The sequence below is a fragment of the Alexandromys fortis genome, unplaced genomic scaffold (genome assembly GCF_014885135.2).
Source record: "Alexandromys fortis isolate MF-2015 unplaced genomic scaffold, M_Fortis_MF-2015_v1.1 scaffold_3, whole genome shotgun sequence".
Classification (NCBI taxonomy): Eukaryota; Metazoa; Chordata; class Mammalia; order Rodentia; family Cricetidae; genus Alexandromys; species Alexandromys fortis.
This window is the reverse complement of record NW_026067909.1, coordinates 2,704,849-2,722,304: the sequence shown is the minus strand read 5'-3', so window position 1 is coordinate 2,722,304 and position 17,456 is coordinate 2,704,849. Positions and strand designations below refer to the sequence as shown.

The 17,456-nt window shown below is 48.4% G+C and overlaps 1 protein-coding gene across 1 annotated transcript in view; it reads left to right on the top strand.

Annotated features, from left to right (window-relative positions):
• Window positions 1-17,456, top strand: part of Adam12 (ADAM metallopeptidase domain 12) — a 312,949-nt gene that overhangs the window by 194,572 nt on the left and 100,921 nt on the right. The window contains exon 5 of the mRNA XM_050137344.1: window positions 9,492-9,568. Coding sequence (XP_049993301.1) covers window positions 9,492-9,568 — 77 coding nt within the window. The remainder of the gene's footprint in view (window positions 1-9,491; window positions 9,569-17,456) is intronic.

Below are 17,456 nucleotides of genomic sequence, written 5' to 3'. Positions count from 1 at the left end.
GAAATAATTACACGGAAACTGTATTCTTTCAAACACTGCCTGGCCCGGCTAGGTCCAGTTTCTTATTGGCTAGCTCTTACATATTGTTCTAACCCATTTCTAATATTCTGTGTAGCCCATGAGCTGGCTTACCAGAGAGGATCTTAACCTGCGTCTGTCTGGAGTGGGAGCATCATGGCGACTCCTCCTCTAATCTTCTTTCTCCCAGAATTCTCTTCTGTATACTCCGCCTACCTAATTTTCTATCCAATAAAATGGGCCAAGGCAGTTTCTTTATTAATAAGAAACCATTCCCACATCACGTATCCCATACTAATCCCACACACAGAGAGACATGCCTACTAGGAAGGAAGAATAGGTAAGAGGAAAAAAATGTACAAATTTGGGATCTTGTACTAGCAGGTTCAACAGCTGACAGTCCCAGTATGGACTTTGATCACAAAGCTAAAGGCTTCAAATTCTGACCTCCTAGAAAATATCTGGGATGGAAGGTTCCAGAACTTTTATAGTCGTCACCTCCATTGGGGCTCTGTGTTTCTCTGCATTTTTATTGGTGTGTTTGTTCCATTCCCTCTCACTTTCCCAGGAGGCAATGGGGTGGAATGGTCCTTCCCCGGGATGAGTCCAAAGGCTGGAAAGGGATGAGGATGTAGAAATCACTTCTTCTGCCTGGACCAGTGTCCTTCTATAATAGACCAGAGGCCTTTTTCAAAAGCTGATGCTGCAGATTAATCTTCGGCTGACTGAATAAATCTATCTTTAGTAGGTGAAACAACTAAAATGGGGTACCCACCTCTCTTGGGCCCCCAGGAACAACAACAACAACACACTGATTTTCCTAATTAGAAAAGAATATCTCACCTGATGGCGGTGCATGTCTTTAACCCCAGCACTCAGGAGGCAGAGGCAGGCAGATCTCTGTGAGTTCACAGCCAGCCTGGTCTACAAGAGCTAGTCCCAAGATAGGCTCCAAAGCTACCGAGAAACCCTGTCTTGAAAACCCAAAGAAAGAAAGAAAAAGAAGAAAAAAGAAAAAGATATCTCCCTTTTCACCCATTAGTCTTCATCTTCCCTGGTTTCTTGATGTATTCGTTTTACATTTCTCAATACCATGAACAAAAAACAAGGAAGGATGGATCTGTTTGAGTCATGGTTTGCAGATACAGTCCACCATGGCCCAAAGACAGCAGCACCAGGAACGCTATGGGAGTGTGTGACTGAAACCCCTCACCTCTCTATAGCTTTGCACAACCAGAAGCAGAGATCCTGCACAAGTGGGGCCAGCCATCGCCTGTAAGCCCCACCCACTCATGGCTTGCTGCCTCCTAAAGGTTCCACAGCCTTCTGGAAAAAACATTACCAGCTGGGGCAGCACGAGTGTTCAAACATGTGCGGGAAGGTTTTCATTCAAATGCTAGACCTCAGATCATACCAGTCAAGGCACTGGCCATGCTCTATAGCAGAGATATGGAGTCAAAGAGAGCTGCTTCCCTGTATAGAGCCCCAGCCTGGCAGCTGGGCCTTATATGGTTATTGGTGAGGACTCAGATGCAGCCTTGGGAGTTTGATTCTTGTTGACTCAGACAGGAAAACAAAGGGAAATTTGCTGACTCGTCTCCTTGCCCCTTATAATCAGCCCTCAATGGGTCAGCCTGAATTGAAGCTTCCATGTGGAGTGAGAACCACTTGGCTGGGGTGCTTTTGTTGTTTTTAATATAACAACAATTAGGGTAAGCTGCTTGACTCGGAGCAGTGGCTGAGTTTAACTCTGGAATCAATCTCCTATGTCTCCTCTCCAAGATGAAGTATTTGACTTTGTTCTTTGCTGGCTACATCTAAGGAAGAATTATCTTTTATACTGTCACTTCTAATAAGGCCTGTGGGTGACCATAGGCATGCCATGTGGGCTGTTCGCATTCCCTCGGAAGCCCTGGGGAGACTGGAGTAGCCGGCCAGCGCTCCCAGTGCCTGCAGCGTTTGTAGAAAAGCGTCTGTCTGTTGCACACATGTTAACTGGACAACTACTATGTCCAAACACTATGCCCACCACAGAGCATACAGCAGGGATGAAATACAGGTGAGGAGACTTCTGGAAAGAAAGGGAGAGATTGGCATGAGTCCAAAAACCATATCTGTGCTGAGTGTCCTGAAGGAAAGGGCAAGAAGACCTAATCTGGTCTGAAGAGTCAAGGAAGGCTGCCTGGAGGAAAGATCATGTGGACCACAATTTGAAGCTGGAGGAGGCATGCACCCAGGGTCAGGAGAAGGAGATCATTCCAGGATACTGCCACAGAGTTTTCTCAGGGATGGGACATGTGCAAAAGGTGACAAAAGTCAGGGTGACTTAGAGACCAAAGCTGTGATAGAAGAATGTTGGAAGTCATTGAAATGTCTCTTTAAGGTATGTCATGGGTATGTTGGGGCTCTGAGGGCATGAAAGAGGCTATGGCTGGACAAAGCAAGCGGTTCTCCTGGATAAGCCGAAAGTCAGGTAGATAGTTCTGCTTTAAAGGCCAGGTATACAGAGATGAAGAGATGGCAGGAAGTCTGGACATTCACAGGAGGTCTGCTCTAAAAGATGCCATGTGTCGAATATGTTCTCAGTGGGGGAAAAAAAGCTACAGAAGTCTTCGCTGAGAAACGTCAGGTAGGACCAGCTAATGTTAGCTTAGGCTAGACCATCAAGGAAATGATGGAATGCAGTATCTTGATGAAAAACAGTGTTTGGGAGGCATCCTACCCATTTCCATGGCAACCATTTCCTGTGAAATACAAGTGGAGTCTCAGCATTTGGTTTGGATTAGTCTATTGGGCCCATGGGACATAGGGCATCATCTACTATCCACTGTAGCTCAAGGGTTTCTGAGAAGAAAGGATGATACTGCCAGAGAGAGGAACGTCAGAGAAGGTTCACAGGTCATACGTGCACCCAAGTGAGCAAACACATCATCACGTTCTAGAGACAGTTGGGTGGACATCATCTTCCACACTCTGTGATCCATACATGGCTGTCTTCCAACAATGCTGGTTGCCCTTATCTCTGGTAGCTGTTCTGTTCCCTCCCCAGTAAAAGTCTTTAGCACTAACCCACCCCCCCCCAGTCTTGTCAACAAAATGCAAACCCAGACGTGAAGAGTACTGAGTGAGAAAGCAGAAGCATCTCTAGAGGGTCCCGAGTGCGTGACTGTGGGGTCCGTCCTAGCCTGGCTCAGTGAGGTCTCAGCATCCTGGTGATGCTGCACAATGGAAGAGGACACAGCCCTGTCCTGAGGACACATACAGGCTGGCCACAAGTGACGAAATATGCCTAGGGCAAGGACATTGTGAGCAATGGAGTTGCCAATGCCATGCACAGGCTGTGGTGGCCTTCCTCCTCTGAAGATATCCCCATCCATGGGAACTCTTGGAGATGGGCCTTCAGACGCAATAGCCTGTAGACCTTAGGAAAGCAGCCATCACATCTGTCCCTGTGACTGGGTTTAAATCCCAGCTAGGCTAGAGTGCTCCACCAGACATGCCGTGTGGGGGTGAAGCAGCAGACATCAAGCCTACACATACATAGTCAGGTCTTTGGGAAAGCCAGCCAGCCACCATGGTGACAGTCACAACAGTCGTTTGCCATGCTGTGCCCTGGGTCCCTTTTCTCTAGTAGGTCACTTTCTCTCACCCTCCTCCATTCATTTATCCCCTAAAAACATGCTGAGCATGGGGAAACCATTGGTGAGAAAGAAGGTACAGTGTAGTTGACTGAAGCGCATGCTTATTTTGGTACTCATGAAGATGACTTACATCTTACAGAATGCTTTCCCTTGCTATATTTCTTGGGTCTCTAAAACCCCAAGCAATTAAGAGCCATCCATTTTACAGGTTAAACACTGAGTCTCAACCCAAGGCTCACAACCACAGTTAATCTCCAAGGCATCACCAGTAGAAGCACATGGTTTCTGGGCTTGACTTGTCAGGAGGTCGCAAAGAACACGAGTGTAATTCCCTCAACCTCTTGCGTAGCACAACCAAGTAACTACAGTAGTCCCTGAGGTTCAGCCTGTGCAGATGGCCACCAGACATAGTTTTCGTTAGAGCTAGGGAGCAGAGGTAGCCCTGGGAGGATGAGTGTGCCCACTGTCTTCTCAACAATCCCATCCTGTGTACACACATTCCGAGGCTGAGCATGGGGCAGACAGCACTGCCCACACGCAGGCTGCAAAGCCACTGTTCCCTTTGCTTGAAGCGCGTGCTCTTGTTGGAGCTTGATCGTCTGTATGAGAGAATAAAAGACTGGCCTGATGAAATGTAGACTGGCCTCTCTTGCTCTCTCGCCCTCTCGCGCGCTCGCTCTCTCTCTCTCTCTCTCTCTCTCTCTCTCTCCCTCCCTCCCTCCCTCCCTCCCTCCCCCCCTCCCTCCCTCCCCCCCTCCCTCCCTTCCTCTCTTCCTCCCTCCCCCTCTCTCATCTGCAGATCTTTCTCCACCTTTGGAAGTGACCCTTTTATCCTATGATCCCATGAGTGATGTCATTGTCATGATGAGGCCCTGCAGCGAAGTGTGGAGTGCACGGTTTCCATTGTAGGGGGAAGCTTTCTTCTCAAAAGCAGAGGCCCATGAGGGGGCAGGGCATATGTCCAGCTGTGAGGCATAGTGGGAAGCCTGCCTGGAGTGGAGAGGCTTGGGTTTGAGGTCCTGCCCTGCCATCAGCCACCTCTGTGACCAGTAATGGCAGCTTAACCATCATGACCTCAGTTTCCACATCCTTTGGGCAAGAAATTAGCTAGAAAAGAAAGACTGGCCTTAGATGGCCCCAAGCCTCCTTCCAGCTACTAACTTCCTGCCTTCAAGCATTTGAATCAGAGGGGGCCACCATGTTGCCTGTAGCAGGGGTGGCCCAGGCCTTTGGGAGCACATTGAAAACACCATCCCCTCAGCATGCCCTCCCAGACTCTGTCTGCTAGAAACCCTTTTAAATTGCAAGGTCGGGCCACTTTCGTTACCACTTCAGCATATAAAACCCCTGTCTTTCTAGTCCACGGATGGAGGGGTAGCAGGAAGTTTGATTTGACTTCCCGCAGGGCACGGAGTTGAGGGCTACCAATTTTCAGGTTCAAGAGTTGTTACTCCAGTTTCCTGTTACCCACCATTAGGTTTGATTGATAGTATTAAACAGAAGGAAAATGGTATTTTACTGGAGTGGGAAAAGGCATTCAGTTAAATAATAAGTATATAAAATGCACAGTTAGAGCTTTTGTGAAGAGAGAGGTGTAATTTTGTGGTTGTGCATGTCCAGGACTCTCTTCCACACGAGGTTTTGTTGGGAGAAATAGAATGCATTGGGTCAGCAGAACGAATCAAAGACATGGTCCTGGGAGGGCATGGTCTCGTTCAGAACCATCTTTAGGTTTGGGAGGTTGTGCGGTTTGATGCTTTGAAGGCAATCAAAGAGAAGAAAGGGTTGAGGTCTGAGAAAGACTGTACAGAGACCAGGAGCCTCAGATACCCAGCAAGGGCCACTGTGGTAACAGATCCAGGGTTCCCTGGGTTGGACACAGATCTTCTCTGAACACTGGCTGCTTGTCATGTTCCCTGCTGTGTGGCACATCAGAATCTCTGGGCCAAGTGTTCATGATCCCCAAAGATCTGATTGGTTCTTGCATGTGAGCATCGTTACATAGGGACCAGTGTTCATGATCCCCAAAGATCTGATTGGTTCCTGCATATGAGCATCGTTACATAAGGACTACCTGAGCTCAGACAGAGGCACACACTCTCCTGTAGACACGAGTGGGTTTTGCTGGTCTCTGATCATGGTTACTACCTGTAAAGATCTCGTTACGTCTGACCGGGCCTTAGGAGTCAACTTACCAATGGTCAGAATGTAATCTCTGCCACTTCCGTCATCCAGTTTCCCAACCGATAATATGATACGTGAGGAGCCAACTGTGTTTTTGAGTCATGGAATTATCCAGACGGTGACTCATAGCATCATCAAAATGAAATCATGTTCATTTACATGTGGTGAGTCATGTTGAAAAAAAAACTAAATTTCAGGAAACTGGAATTGTCTGGGAGAATCTGGGAACTGTGGTTTGCAGTCGAAGAGATTAATCCCTGTCAGGAGTGAGCAAGGGGCTTGGGAGCTGTCTAACTCACGTAAATTGAGAAGTAAGTCGTGGACTCGGCTGACAACTAAGATGAGTAGGGCTGTTGACTTCAAGCAAGAGTTTATGAACACTAAACCCCGCTTCCCCTGCTTCCTAAAGGCAATATTTCAAGTTATCGAACTGGAAATTAATTTGATACCCATTTGTTCTCAGCTCATGCTTTAATGAGCATGTAGTCCTGTATATTTAATTAGAAAGTACACTTGATAAATAACCCATTAACAACAGAGCCTGGGAACAAATGGGTTTCCAATTTCAGAATTCGGTAATTATTGTCACCACTTGGCTTTCCCTCCCCTCTCCCCCCATAAGCGGGACTCTAAGATGGATCTCGAAGGTCAGCGATCACCGGGCATCCTAGACTCCAACAGCAGCTACTGTCCTTTTCGATTGAGAGTCACCTTCAGCTTTGACATGCCTACAGGTGCGCTGTGCTAGAATCCCACAACCCACCCTGTATACCACAGCCTGAGAAGGGGACCGTGATCCCTTGATGCCTTAGGATATTTCAGTCCAGTTACAAGCATCCTCCGTGATGAGCCAGTAACTCCCCTGAGAGTTACACACCCACAGCGCCATTTCAAATCTACCCAGATGGCAAGGAGGCACACTCGCAGCCATGTGTCCTCCCTCCTTGATATTCTGATGTGGCTGCCTGGGCAGCCCCCGTCCCTTTCAGTCCCCCCAAGTGTCTTGGACTAACCCACTGCTTGTTGATGAGGACAGCCTCCTAGAAGACAGATCACCAAGTACTCCACAGGCCTGTGTCCGCATCTCCTCCCCCCTCTCCCCTGAACTGCGTGCTCCCTCCGTTACCCACTGCCTTTGCAGTTTCCCAGCTGCAGGTAATTCCTTCTCCAGTCCTGGCCTCTGGACACCAGCTGTCCACACTGCAGTGTGTGCACCGAAATACTCTTCGGCAAGAAAACGCAGAGTTCATGGTGGAACCTGGAAAACATTATGCTGGATGAAAGAAGCCAGGCACGAGGCCATGTGCTGCAGGCTTCTCTTTGCATGAGAGGAACAGAGCGAGCAAATCCATAGAGACAGAGAGGAGGCTAGTGGTTGCCAGGGGTGGTGAGGGAGGGACTGCGGGGCTCCAGGTGTCTCTGAGCGGTCATTAAAATGCTCTGGGATGAGATTGTGGTGGTCATTGTGCATCCTTATGGATTTCAGTGGCAGAGGACTTCAGGTACTCCCTGTACTTGACACAGAACACCGTGAGATGCTGACATGATGAGCTTTAAAACAGATGTGTGGTATGGGAGTGAAGTCTTGATTTGAAAAGAGTCAGCTCTGCGGGGTATCCAATTGTCATGTAAAACAGTTGTGATTAAGAGAGTGGTATTGGCTTAGGAGTGGACAGTTGAGCATTCCTTGGTGGACTGTAAAACAGAGAAGAGCCACGGACATACCCTGAGTATTCCCATATGCTCTGGTTTTGATGTCTCGCGTGCTTGCGCACTCAGTCCCCACCTGATGGCACTTGTCTGGGGGGACTTGTAGTACCTTTAGACATGACTCCTTGCTGGAGGTCACTGGGGTGGGGCCACACTCTGCTTCCTTGCTGTCCCGTGTGAGCAAGCAGCCTCCCTCTACTAAGAACTCCACTGTGCCTTCTCTGCCGTGATGGACTGTGAACCAAAAGAAGTCCTTGCTCCTTGGAAGTTGTTTCTATCAGGTCACAGAAACAAGAAAAGTCACAGACACAGCACATGGCAGAAAGTCGGGGAGAAAACCCGATGAGCTGTGGTGGATAATGCCTGCCTTTGGTGGAGGGGAAGTCGTACACGCCCTGTACTTCCAGGATGGAAATAAATCCCGGGTAGAGTAGAGAGCCAGTCTCGAGACTGTGTAAACAGAAGAAAATAAAAGGCATGTACCCATGACCTCAAAGAAAGCTGCCTTTAATAATACAGAAAACCATGGGGGCAGGGTACATGGAAGAGACTTGAATTTATAAAGCCAGGAACTCTGACAATAATGTTCGTGTTAAAGGGCTTTTCTTACACAAGTATGAGGTTAAAATATTAATATCCTATATATATATATATATATATATATATGGCTCTAAAATCAGTAGGAGAGATTAAAACCTGTCTCCCTGCAGCCTTCTCATCTCCATCCTTTGCCTTTCAGATGACCCAAGGATTTATCCTCTTATGTGGTTGAGGTGACCTTAGCCAATTTCTCATGATGTCATGGCTTTCCCTTTGCCACTCAACCTCACCTGGTCTTTCTCGTTTGTTTATTTTTAACCATTTTTTGATTGTGTGTATGTGTGTTTGCATGTGCACCACATGCATTCAGGAGCTCTTGGGGGCTGGAAAGAGCATCAGATTAGCTCCCCTAGAACTGAACTGCAGATGGTTGTGAGGCACCAAGTGCTGGGAACCAAATCTGGGTCCTTGGCAGAACAGCAAATGCGTTCAGCCACCGAGCCATCTTTCCAACCCCAGTCCTTTTTCTCAGCCAGGTAGAGATAGTGTTTGTGAATGGCTTGTCACCACCAAGAGCTGACGTGGGTATGGTGGAGGCCGACTGAGACCTGACTGTCACTTAGAAGGTCCCTTTCCTGCAAAGAGTCAGCATGCTGCTGGCATTGTGAATGCCTGGGTGAGGACTGTGGCGTGTGAGCAGCCATTCCTTGCCAATCAGCTGCTTAGTTGGAGCTGTGACCCAGCCTTTTTTCAACAGCGTAACTACCATGAATCTGGACAGAGCTCTGTCTTCCCAGGAGGCATCTGAGCTGTGGTTGCTTTGGAGAATGTTAGAGTTATCCTATAAGGATTTCTTTATTCTTCCGAGACCTCCCTCAGTGACCTTCCTGCCGAGCTGAATGTGGGCGATTCTGGGAATTCTCATCTTTCATTCCTTAGTAGCCCCCATCTGCTCGGCTGTTTTCCTAAGCCGTTGATTCAGGCCTGGTTTTATTGCATTTCACAGTGTGCTTAAACATCCCATCCACTTCCTCATCTCATTACCAGAGACAGTTTACATGAGGGTAAACCAAGGATGTCAACGTGATCTTTTCTGCTGCTGCGCTTTATACAACCGTGGGCATCAGGGCTTTCCCAGGGTGGGTGGGGTCCAACAGGTGAGAGTGGAGGCCGGTCAGGCATATCAGAACCCTGCTGATAATATCTAAGGAGGTCTGATGTGCTAACCATAGACCCTGGAAGAGCCACATTGGGCTTAGCAGTAAACATTAAGACTACCCATGTAATATGGTATAACATGTCCTATAAGTAAAGGAATAGGGGTGTGGACTAGAGGAAGCTGGGTTATCCTAGGTGAAAGGAAGATGTGTTAACTGATTTCCCCTCTCTGTCTTTTAGGATCACTGTTACTACCACGGACACGTGCAAGGAGATGCGGCCTCAATGGTCAGCCTCAGCACTTGCTCAGGTCTCAGGTAAGTGGGCATGACCATGGACGTTCCGGTTTAACCATCCCTAGATGACTCGTTTCTCTCTGCACTCACTTGAAAACCCTGGGAAAGTGGGAGGCAGCCTGTGTAGTTACTCTCAACGGCACAGCTGACCCAAGATCTTAGTGTCTCCTTCATTTCCCCTCTTTAAATTAGTTCCTAGGGTGTAGGGCTGGTGGCCTGAGAACCACAGAACTAACTGGGTTTAGGCTCCCAAGCGTGATCTGAGGCTGGGGCTATGGCTCAGTGGTAGAAATGCCTAACTACAAAGCCACAGACCCAGTCTCCCAGACTGCCAGAAAATGAAAGAACACAGGCATCGCATGAACAATCCTCTGTGCTCATGGCCCTGATGCTTCAAACTTCCAAGTGATAAAAGATAGGGCACTGTTTATTAACATCGTAGTTGCTGGCTTAATCAAAACAGATTTAAGGCCCCCTTCTTGCTGGGAAAGAAAAGAAAGAATTTAACATTGACCAGGTGGAGTTGACTTCAGGCCTGCCTGGGCAGGGTTTCACTATAGGTAAGGGTGGGTAATGCTGACCTTTTATCACCCTGGGATTGCCTGCTCTCAGCCTTGCCCTTCCAAGACCCAGCTAGTTGCAACCAGCGAACTTTTACTGGAGAAGCTGCTTGTCTGATAAATTCCACTCTTGCCTTTCTTCTCCCCCCCCCCCCGCCCCCCACTAGATCAGTGTATTGAGTTGTGAACTATCAGTTTGCATCCTCAAAGTCCTAAATGGCTTGGGCCAGGGCACCGGAGAGGGGCTCCAGGGTAGGGAGGACAGAGAAGAATCTAGAAAATGTTCCAGCTTCGATGACAGGGTGGGACTGTGCTTTGTATGTCTGCAGTAACTGCCGTCTCCGGAGTTCTGTGAGGGTTTGGGGAGAATGAGACACCACACACACCACAGTGTACAGACACAGAACAATTCAACATGGCTTCACACACAGAGAAATGGCATAAAGCATACAATAAATATGCAATCAACGGCCTACCACACACACATATACACACCGCAAATGGTTTATTAAACAACAGAGGCAATAAACAGCATAGCCTCAACATACAGAGAGAGAGAGAGAGAGAGAGAGAAAGAGAGAGAGAGAGAGAGAGAGAGAGAGAGAGAGAGAGAGAGAGAGAGAGAGAGAGAGAGAGAGAGAGAGAGAGAGAACACCCGCTCTCGCTCTGCAGCCCCCTGTCATTCCATGCAGTGTTCTCTTTGGCTCCTGTAGGGTTGATCTGTTCCCTCACCTGCTACATAAAGTTCTGTTTTACACGCGCATCTCATTTTCCCCACTTGCGCACTTGGGGGGTGTGAGTTTTGCTGTTTTCTGCATTGTCTCAGTTTTAGGCAACGATGTTCTTAGCACCGACTGGCCGTCATGTGAGGGCTAGAGAGGGCATGGCGTATGGCAGGGAGGGCACACGCTCTTTCCCTGGGACTAGTCACACTCCTGAGTCTTCGTCCTTTTCAAAGAGCTGCCTTGATTGCCATGGTGATCCACAGAAAGTGGGGGTTCACTTCTTCACAGCCTCCCCAGCGTTCAGCACATCTCATTGTCTCCTGAGTGTTTGTCACTGAACTCTAGGGCCGTGTTCACAGCTGGTCCTCTCCTTTACCCCCATCTAGACCTGCTCAGGTAAGAATAGTGACATGTGAACATGTGGTCAAGATGTTTTTTTCTAAAAAGCCACAGTGTTCCCCCTGTTCTTGTCTTCTAATCCTGTCTGTGTCTGGAACTAATCATTTCTAGAACACACACACATACAGTCACTGTGCATATGTGCATGAGCGAGCATGCATGTGTACACACACAGATGCATTCCATTGTTTTACACATCTTTGACATGGTGTTGATGGAGCACCAGGGAGCTTCAGGGCATCTGTTGGTCTGAGAGAGGAAGGCAGTGTCTCGTGTGCATTCAGTTCTCTCTGGCTCTTCATTTATTCCTGGGATACTGGCATGTCCCCAGTGCTCTTCTAGGTCTTAGGGATTCAGCAGCACATAAATTATATTCCTTCGAGAGCACCACCTAGGAGGGGGCAAGGGACAGAGAGTGCGTGACACGAGTGATTATGGAGAGGGGTGAAGCTGAGAAAGGACAGAAGGGGAAGACGTGGTCCGAGATGCGAGATGAAGGCAGGGCACAGGCCCTGGTGGGAAGCAGGGAATTGCAAGCGCATGCTCTGGGCAGAGCAGCAATGTGGCTGGTATGGCTGGGAAAGGAAGAAGGGAGCCACTAGAGGTAGGTGACATCAGAGGGGACAGTAGAAGAGCCTGGGGATGAGGTTAGATACAAGAGAGAGTTTGGAGGTACAGGGTCCAGGGGTAAGATGGAGCAGGATCGTGGGAGAGACACGGGTGGACAGAGCTCAGGAACAAACTGAGGGTTCGCCTTGTCTGCTCAAGGTCATGTTTGGAGACCTTGAGATACGACACACCTCTCCAAGGCTTATATGTTGGAACATTTGGTCCCCAGCTGGTGGTGATGATTTGGGAGGTTTGGGGACCACTGGAGTTGCATCCCAGCTGCAAGAAGTGAATCACTGTGTGGGGGAAGGCTTGATTTTATTACCCTCCTCTGCTTCCCAATGACCTCCCCTTCTGCTCCCCGATCCACCCAGATCTCAGCTACCCCCACCATCTGCCATGAGAGTGTACCCTAACCCTGAGACAAAATAAGTGCTCTCGTCATAGGGTGCTTTCTTGTGGGGTATCTGATCACAGAAACCAGAAAAGCAGTATATGGAGTGAAGGTGACCAGGGCATGGGGTAGACAGGCTGAGACCTGACTCTGAAGCACAGTCATCAGGCAGCGAGCCAGCTGGGGGGGACACCGGACAGCTCATCCGCTCTGAGCTCCATTCTCCTGTGACCCCCCCCCCCACCGTGCTGAGCAGCCACCCCAGCCTCCAGGGCAACCTGATGCACTTTGACTCTGGTTCCCCATCCACGGCCCGGGGGCTCCAGCACTCCCAGACTTGCCAGCTCTCAGACACATGTGTCTTGTAAAGGGAAGCCCACATAGCAGTGCTGTGTCTCTCTAGAGCCCAGAGGACACACCTGATTGTCCAAGAGCCATCTATTCAAAGTGGCTCTTTCTGACTTCCCACTTCATGGTCAAGTCGATGTGTATGAAGAAGGAAAAGCTGGCTTTACAAACAAGCTGACGGGAAGGGAGGCCCTGGTCACTGAAAAGTTCAGAGGGCTTCAGGGGTGGCTGGACCTAGGATCTCAACTAGTGGAGTCAGAGTTGATTTCCTATCTACAGCTTCTACTTTCTTCTGTGCTAATTTATCCTAAGGCAGTGTCTATTTGGTTGGCTTTAAATTTTAAAAAGATTTTTCTTTTTTAAATCTTTTTTATTATTGGCATTATAACTAATTACGACATTTCTCCCCCCCCCCCCCGCTCCTCCCTCTAAACCCTCCTGTAGCCTCTGCATGTTCTTCTTCAGATTCATGGCCTGTATTTCCAGTCATTGTTGTTGTATATATGTATGTATGTGTTCCTAAATATAACCCAAGACAGTGTTTTAGCTTGAACTACCACACAAAATCGTACAGAGTGGGTGACTCAGACCTCTCCCAGTCCCAGAGGCTGAGTTTAGGGTCAAGCTGCTGACATGATAAGCTTACTTGTGCGGGCTCACTCCAGGATTTTGGTTGGCACCACCTTGATATGTGCCCCCATGACTTCCTCCTGTGTGTACGGAGACCGGGAGCTCCAGTGTCGGTTCCTTCTGTGAACCCTCCCTGTGACTCCTCATGGCCTGTGACTCTGTCCTCATGGTCTGAACCGAACTTCTCATCTCTCAAGAAGCCCCCACATCCTAACACTACCACATTGGAGACTAACATTTAGGCGCATGGATTGTCAGTGCAGGGTAAAGGCACTTAGACCATAATGGGCACAGTTTTGTTTTGGTCGGCACATATTGAATCATATTTTGGCGACAAAGAAGCCGCTGGTCTTGGTAAGCTTACATCCTGAGGGGTGGGGGTTGGGGTGCATGAAGACCTGTCTTCCAAGTTCAGCAAACACTCTCCAAGTGCATCCTAACTGTCCTGACTGGCTCGTTGTCCACCCCTGGGACAGTCACAGTGGTACATGGAGAGATGCTCTAGTCCAAATGTCAGGGATTCTGAGAATGCCACACGCTGGGACCAGCAATCCATGGAGGCATCCAATGCTCAGGTGATTTCTGTGAGGATATCACAGAACAAGAGTCTACACATTTAATTTGAAAAGTGGCTTATGAAACAGTAACAATAGCTATCTAGAACTCCTAGACTGGGGGTTCCCAGAGTAGGATTCTCATGTGGAACCTTTCCTGAGGGAGAGGGTATAAAGAAATGTCTCTGCACTCCAGATAGCGAAGGCATCCATGGAGCTGAGAAAGGCTTCCACCCCTGTCGATCCTGTACTGGGGCTACTTACAGGCACATGAATGTCTCAAAGGCACGTCACAGAGAAATCCTTCGCACAACTTAGAGAACGCGCCTATAGAAGAGTTACCTAACCTATGGCCCATTGTCTACCTGTCTTGTTTTGTTTTGATTTGCTCTTTTATTTTCTTTGGGTGGGGGCAGCGACAGTCAAGACAAGGTCTCTCTGTGTACCCCTGACTGCTGGCTGTCCTGGAGTTATCGCTATAGACTAGGCTGGCCTCGAACTCAGAGATCCACCTGCCTCTGCCTCCTCTTCCTCTGACTCTTATCCCTCTCTCTCTGCCTCCTCTGCCTCTCCCTAACAAGTACTGGGATTGAAGAGCTGTGCCACCACCACTAGACTGCTATATGATTTCTTGAGACAAGACCTCACATAGCCTGGGGAGGCCTAGAACTCGTAGCCAAGGCTTGCTTGAAATTGTGATTCTCCTGGTACAGCCTCTCCAGCACTAGGATTACAAACATGCCACACCTGGCTTCTGTTTCTGCCTTCAGGCCTTGTGAGGCCTGTGAACCTTCCCCTTTCTCCATGAGGGAGTACTGATGGCCGTCATCATAGCCAGCCCAGAAGGAACAACTGCACAGCACACCCTAAGGGGACAAGCTGCCCCAGGTATCCCTATGCCACTCAGCCATCACATACTTTATCCTTCCCAGGCTGTCCACTAAATGTCTATTCCCACACACTGCCTGACCTCTACAGACTCCTACAAGGATACAGGTAATCCCCATACAACAAAGTCACCCAAACACAGCAGTGTCTGCACCAGTACCCACCTCCCAGCCCCAGCCCCTGGGAGACTCCAGAACTGGGAACTGAAGAAGGCTGTGCAGTCACCAACTGTGCCCCTAAGCCCCACCCCATCTTCTTGCCACTCTAACACAAGTCACTCATTAACAGAGAAATCACAGACCCAAGCTGTCAACTTTATCTTTCAAGCTGAGAAGCAGAACACCGCATCCAATCTATGAGCTCCTGACAGAAGAATCGATCAGGGCTGGAAATAAAGAAAAACTGTATTTATCCATAGCGGCCAGCATGATAGACATTAAGAAAGAAAATAGGGATAAGCGTTCTGCTAAGTACGGGGTATTCTGGAAACATAGAGACCCAAGGGCAAGGAAATGCCTGTGGGCGTCATCAGTTCAGAGAGAAGCAGCTGTGCAAGTGTATACATCACATTCTGTCCATAACGACGGGCAAAGTACCCCCTGATACCCAACTCCGATCAATTCATAGATTCATAGTTGCTCCTCTTGTACAATTTAGAGCTAGAAAATGGGTGTGCCCATGTGTACGTGTGTGTGTACATGTGTGCACGTGTACTGTGGTGTATGTACATGGGTGTGGGCAGACATGTGGAAGTCAGAGGTGGGCATTGGGTCTTCCGTTGCTCTTTACCATATTTTCTGAAGCAAGGTCTCTCACTGAGCCTGGAGGTCACCAGTTCAGCTAGACCAGCTGGTCAGCGAGGCCTCAGGATCCGCCTGTCTCTACCTCCTCAGGGCTGGGGTACAGATGTAAACTACCACAGCCACCTTTTCCTCAGTGCTGGGCATCTGGACTCAGGTCTTCATACTTGTATGATAAGCGTTTTACTCACTGAAGACTTCCCTGGCCCTGGACCAGCATTCTTTCTTTTCAGCTCCATGTCCTCTTCCCTGAGGGAGCTGCCTGTCTTGCTGACATCATCCCTGTTTCCCCTCTGCCTGCGCTTAGTTGGCCTTTGCAAAGTTCACTCTCCCATCAAGGTCAAATCAAAGGGGCACCTTTCCATGAGACCTCCATCTAGTCTAGCTCTGTCCTGAACCATGAGACCAGCGTGTGCTCACTTATCTCAGTCCCTACAGCACCACTGGACCTCTGTAAATACCTGTCTATAGCCTGCGTGTCCGCTCTTTTCTCTGCCTCTTGCTGCCCTAAGGCAAGAGCCTTCAGTATGGGGAGCATTCCTGACACATCCTATCTACCCCTTGGTCATAGACTGGAGCTTTTAGTGGAGGGCTTCAGATGTGAGAGGTAGCACAAGATGGCTATTTGAAATCCAACTAAATCAAGTGTTAAGGACTGGAGGTGCAGCTCCGTGGCAGCTCCTAGCATCCATAAGTAAGGCCCTGGGCTTGATTCCCAACACTAATAAAATTAAATTGTCAGGATAGGAGGTTTATTTGTGCCTATTGAATAAGTATGTACATTATTATACTCTTGAAAGTTTTGTCTTGATTTTAATTATATAATATGACATATATAACACCAAATTTTATGCATTAAATACAGAAGAGGTTTATTTCCTCATGCAATTTGATCATAGTCTTCAAGTGCTTTCCACAAAGGAGAGTTGATGAGCGTCCTCCCTAGAATGAGGGTGACCACTGTCATAGTTACTTTTCTCACGGCTATGACAAACTACCTGACCAAAGCAACTTAAAGGGTTCACAGTTGGGGACTAAGTCCATCACGGTGGGAGAGGCTAAACATCAGCCCTAGCCATGAGAGCAGGGACATGAGCAGCTAGTCACAGCGCAGCCTTAATCAGGACGCAGAGAGAGGTGAATGCTTATAGTCATCTTGCTTCCTCTTTTTGTCCTTTATATCCAGCCTGGCCCCCAGCCTGTGGAATGGCGCCACCAGCCGCCCACAGCTAGGGCTGGTTTTTCTCAGTTAAACGTCTCTGGAAACACCTTCAGGTGTGACTCCTCTCCCATGTGAAATCCAGTCAGGTTGACAGTGAAGACGCCAACCGTCATAACCACCATAATCAAAATAATAGCCTGCAATTGGGAATCAAGACACACACAACCCTTACAGAATAACTGTGTAGATGCAATATTATTGTTTATAATTTGACAAACCAAATTGACATATCTGAAGAAATCTGACTGTATATCTATCTCATGTAGGCCTGTCTCCTTGCTGCCAGTGGCCTATGTTGATCTCTGGCACTCCTTTTTTTGGTGCACATGTCATTCCACAGTGTCTGCCTCCATCTCCACCTCATCTTCTCCCCTGTGTGTTACCTTCCGTCTCTTGTAGGGACATGTCATCAGAGTTAGGCCCCACTCTCAGAACAAGGTCATTTTAACAGATGGTTTCAGTTACATCTTCTAAGTGTGATCCATTAAGAGGTACTAGAATTTAGCCCTTAAAACATCTCTGTTTAACCCACCCCTCAGAGTGTCCTTGGACTTGCATTATCTCACTGGTGAAACAGGTCCATGCCATCTGCTTTGCAGAATTTCCATAAATGCTAGCAAGGACGATGCACTCAAGAGCCTGGAGATCCAAAGTGCCTGAGGAAAGGGGACTGGAGAGGTGGCCCAGTGGTTAAGAGCACTTATGGCTCTTGTAGGCAAGTGCAGGTTTGGTTCCCAGCACCTACAGGGTGTTTAACAACAGTCTGTAACTCCAGTTCCA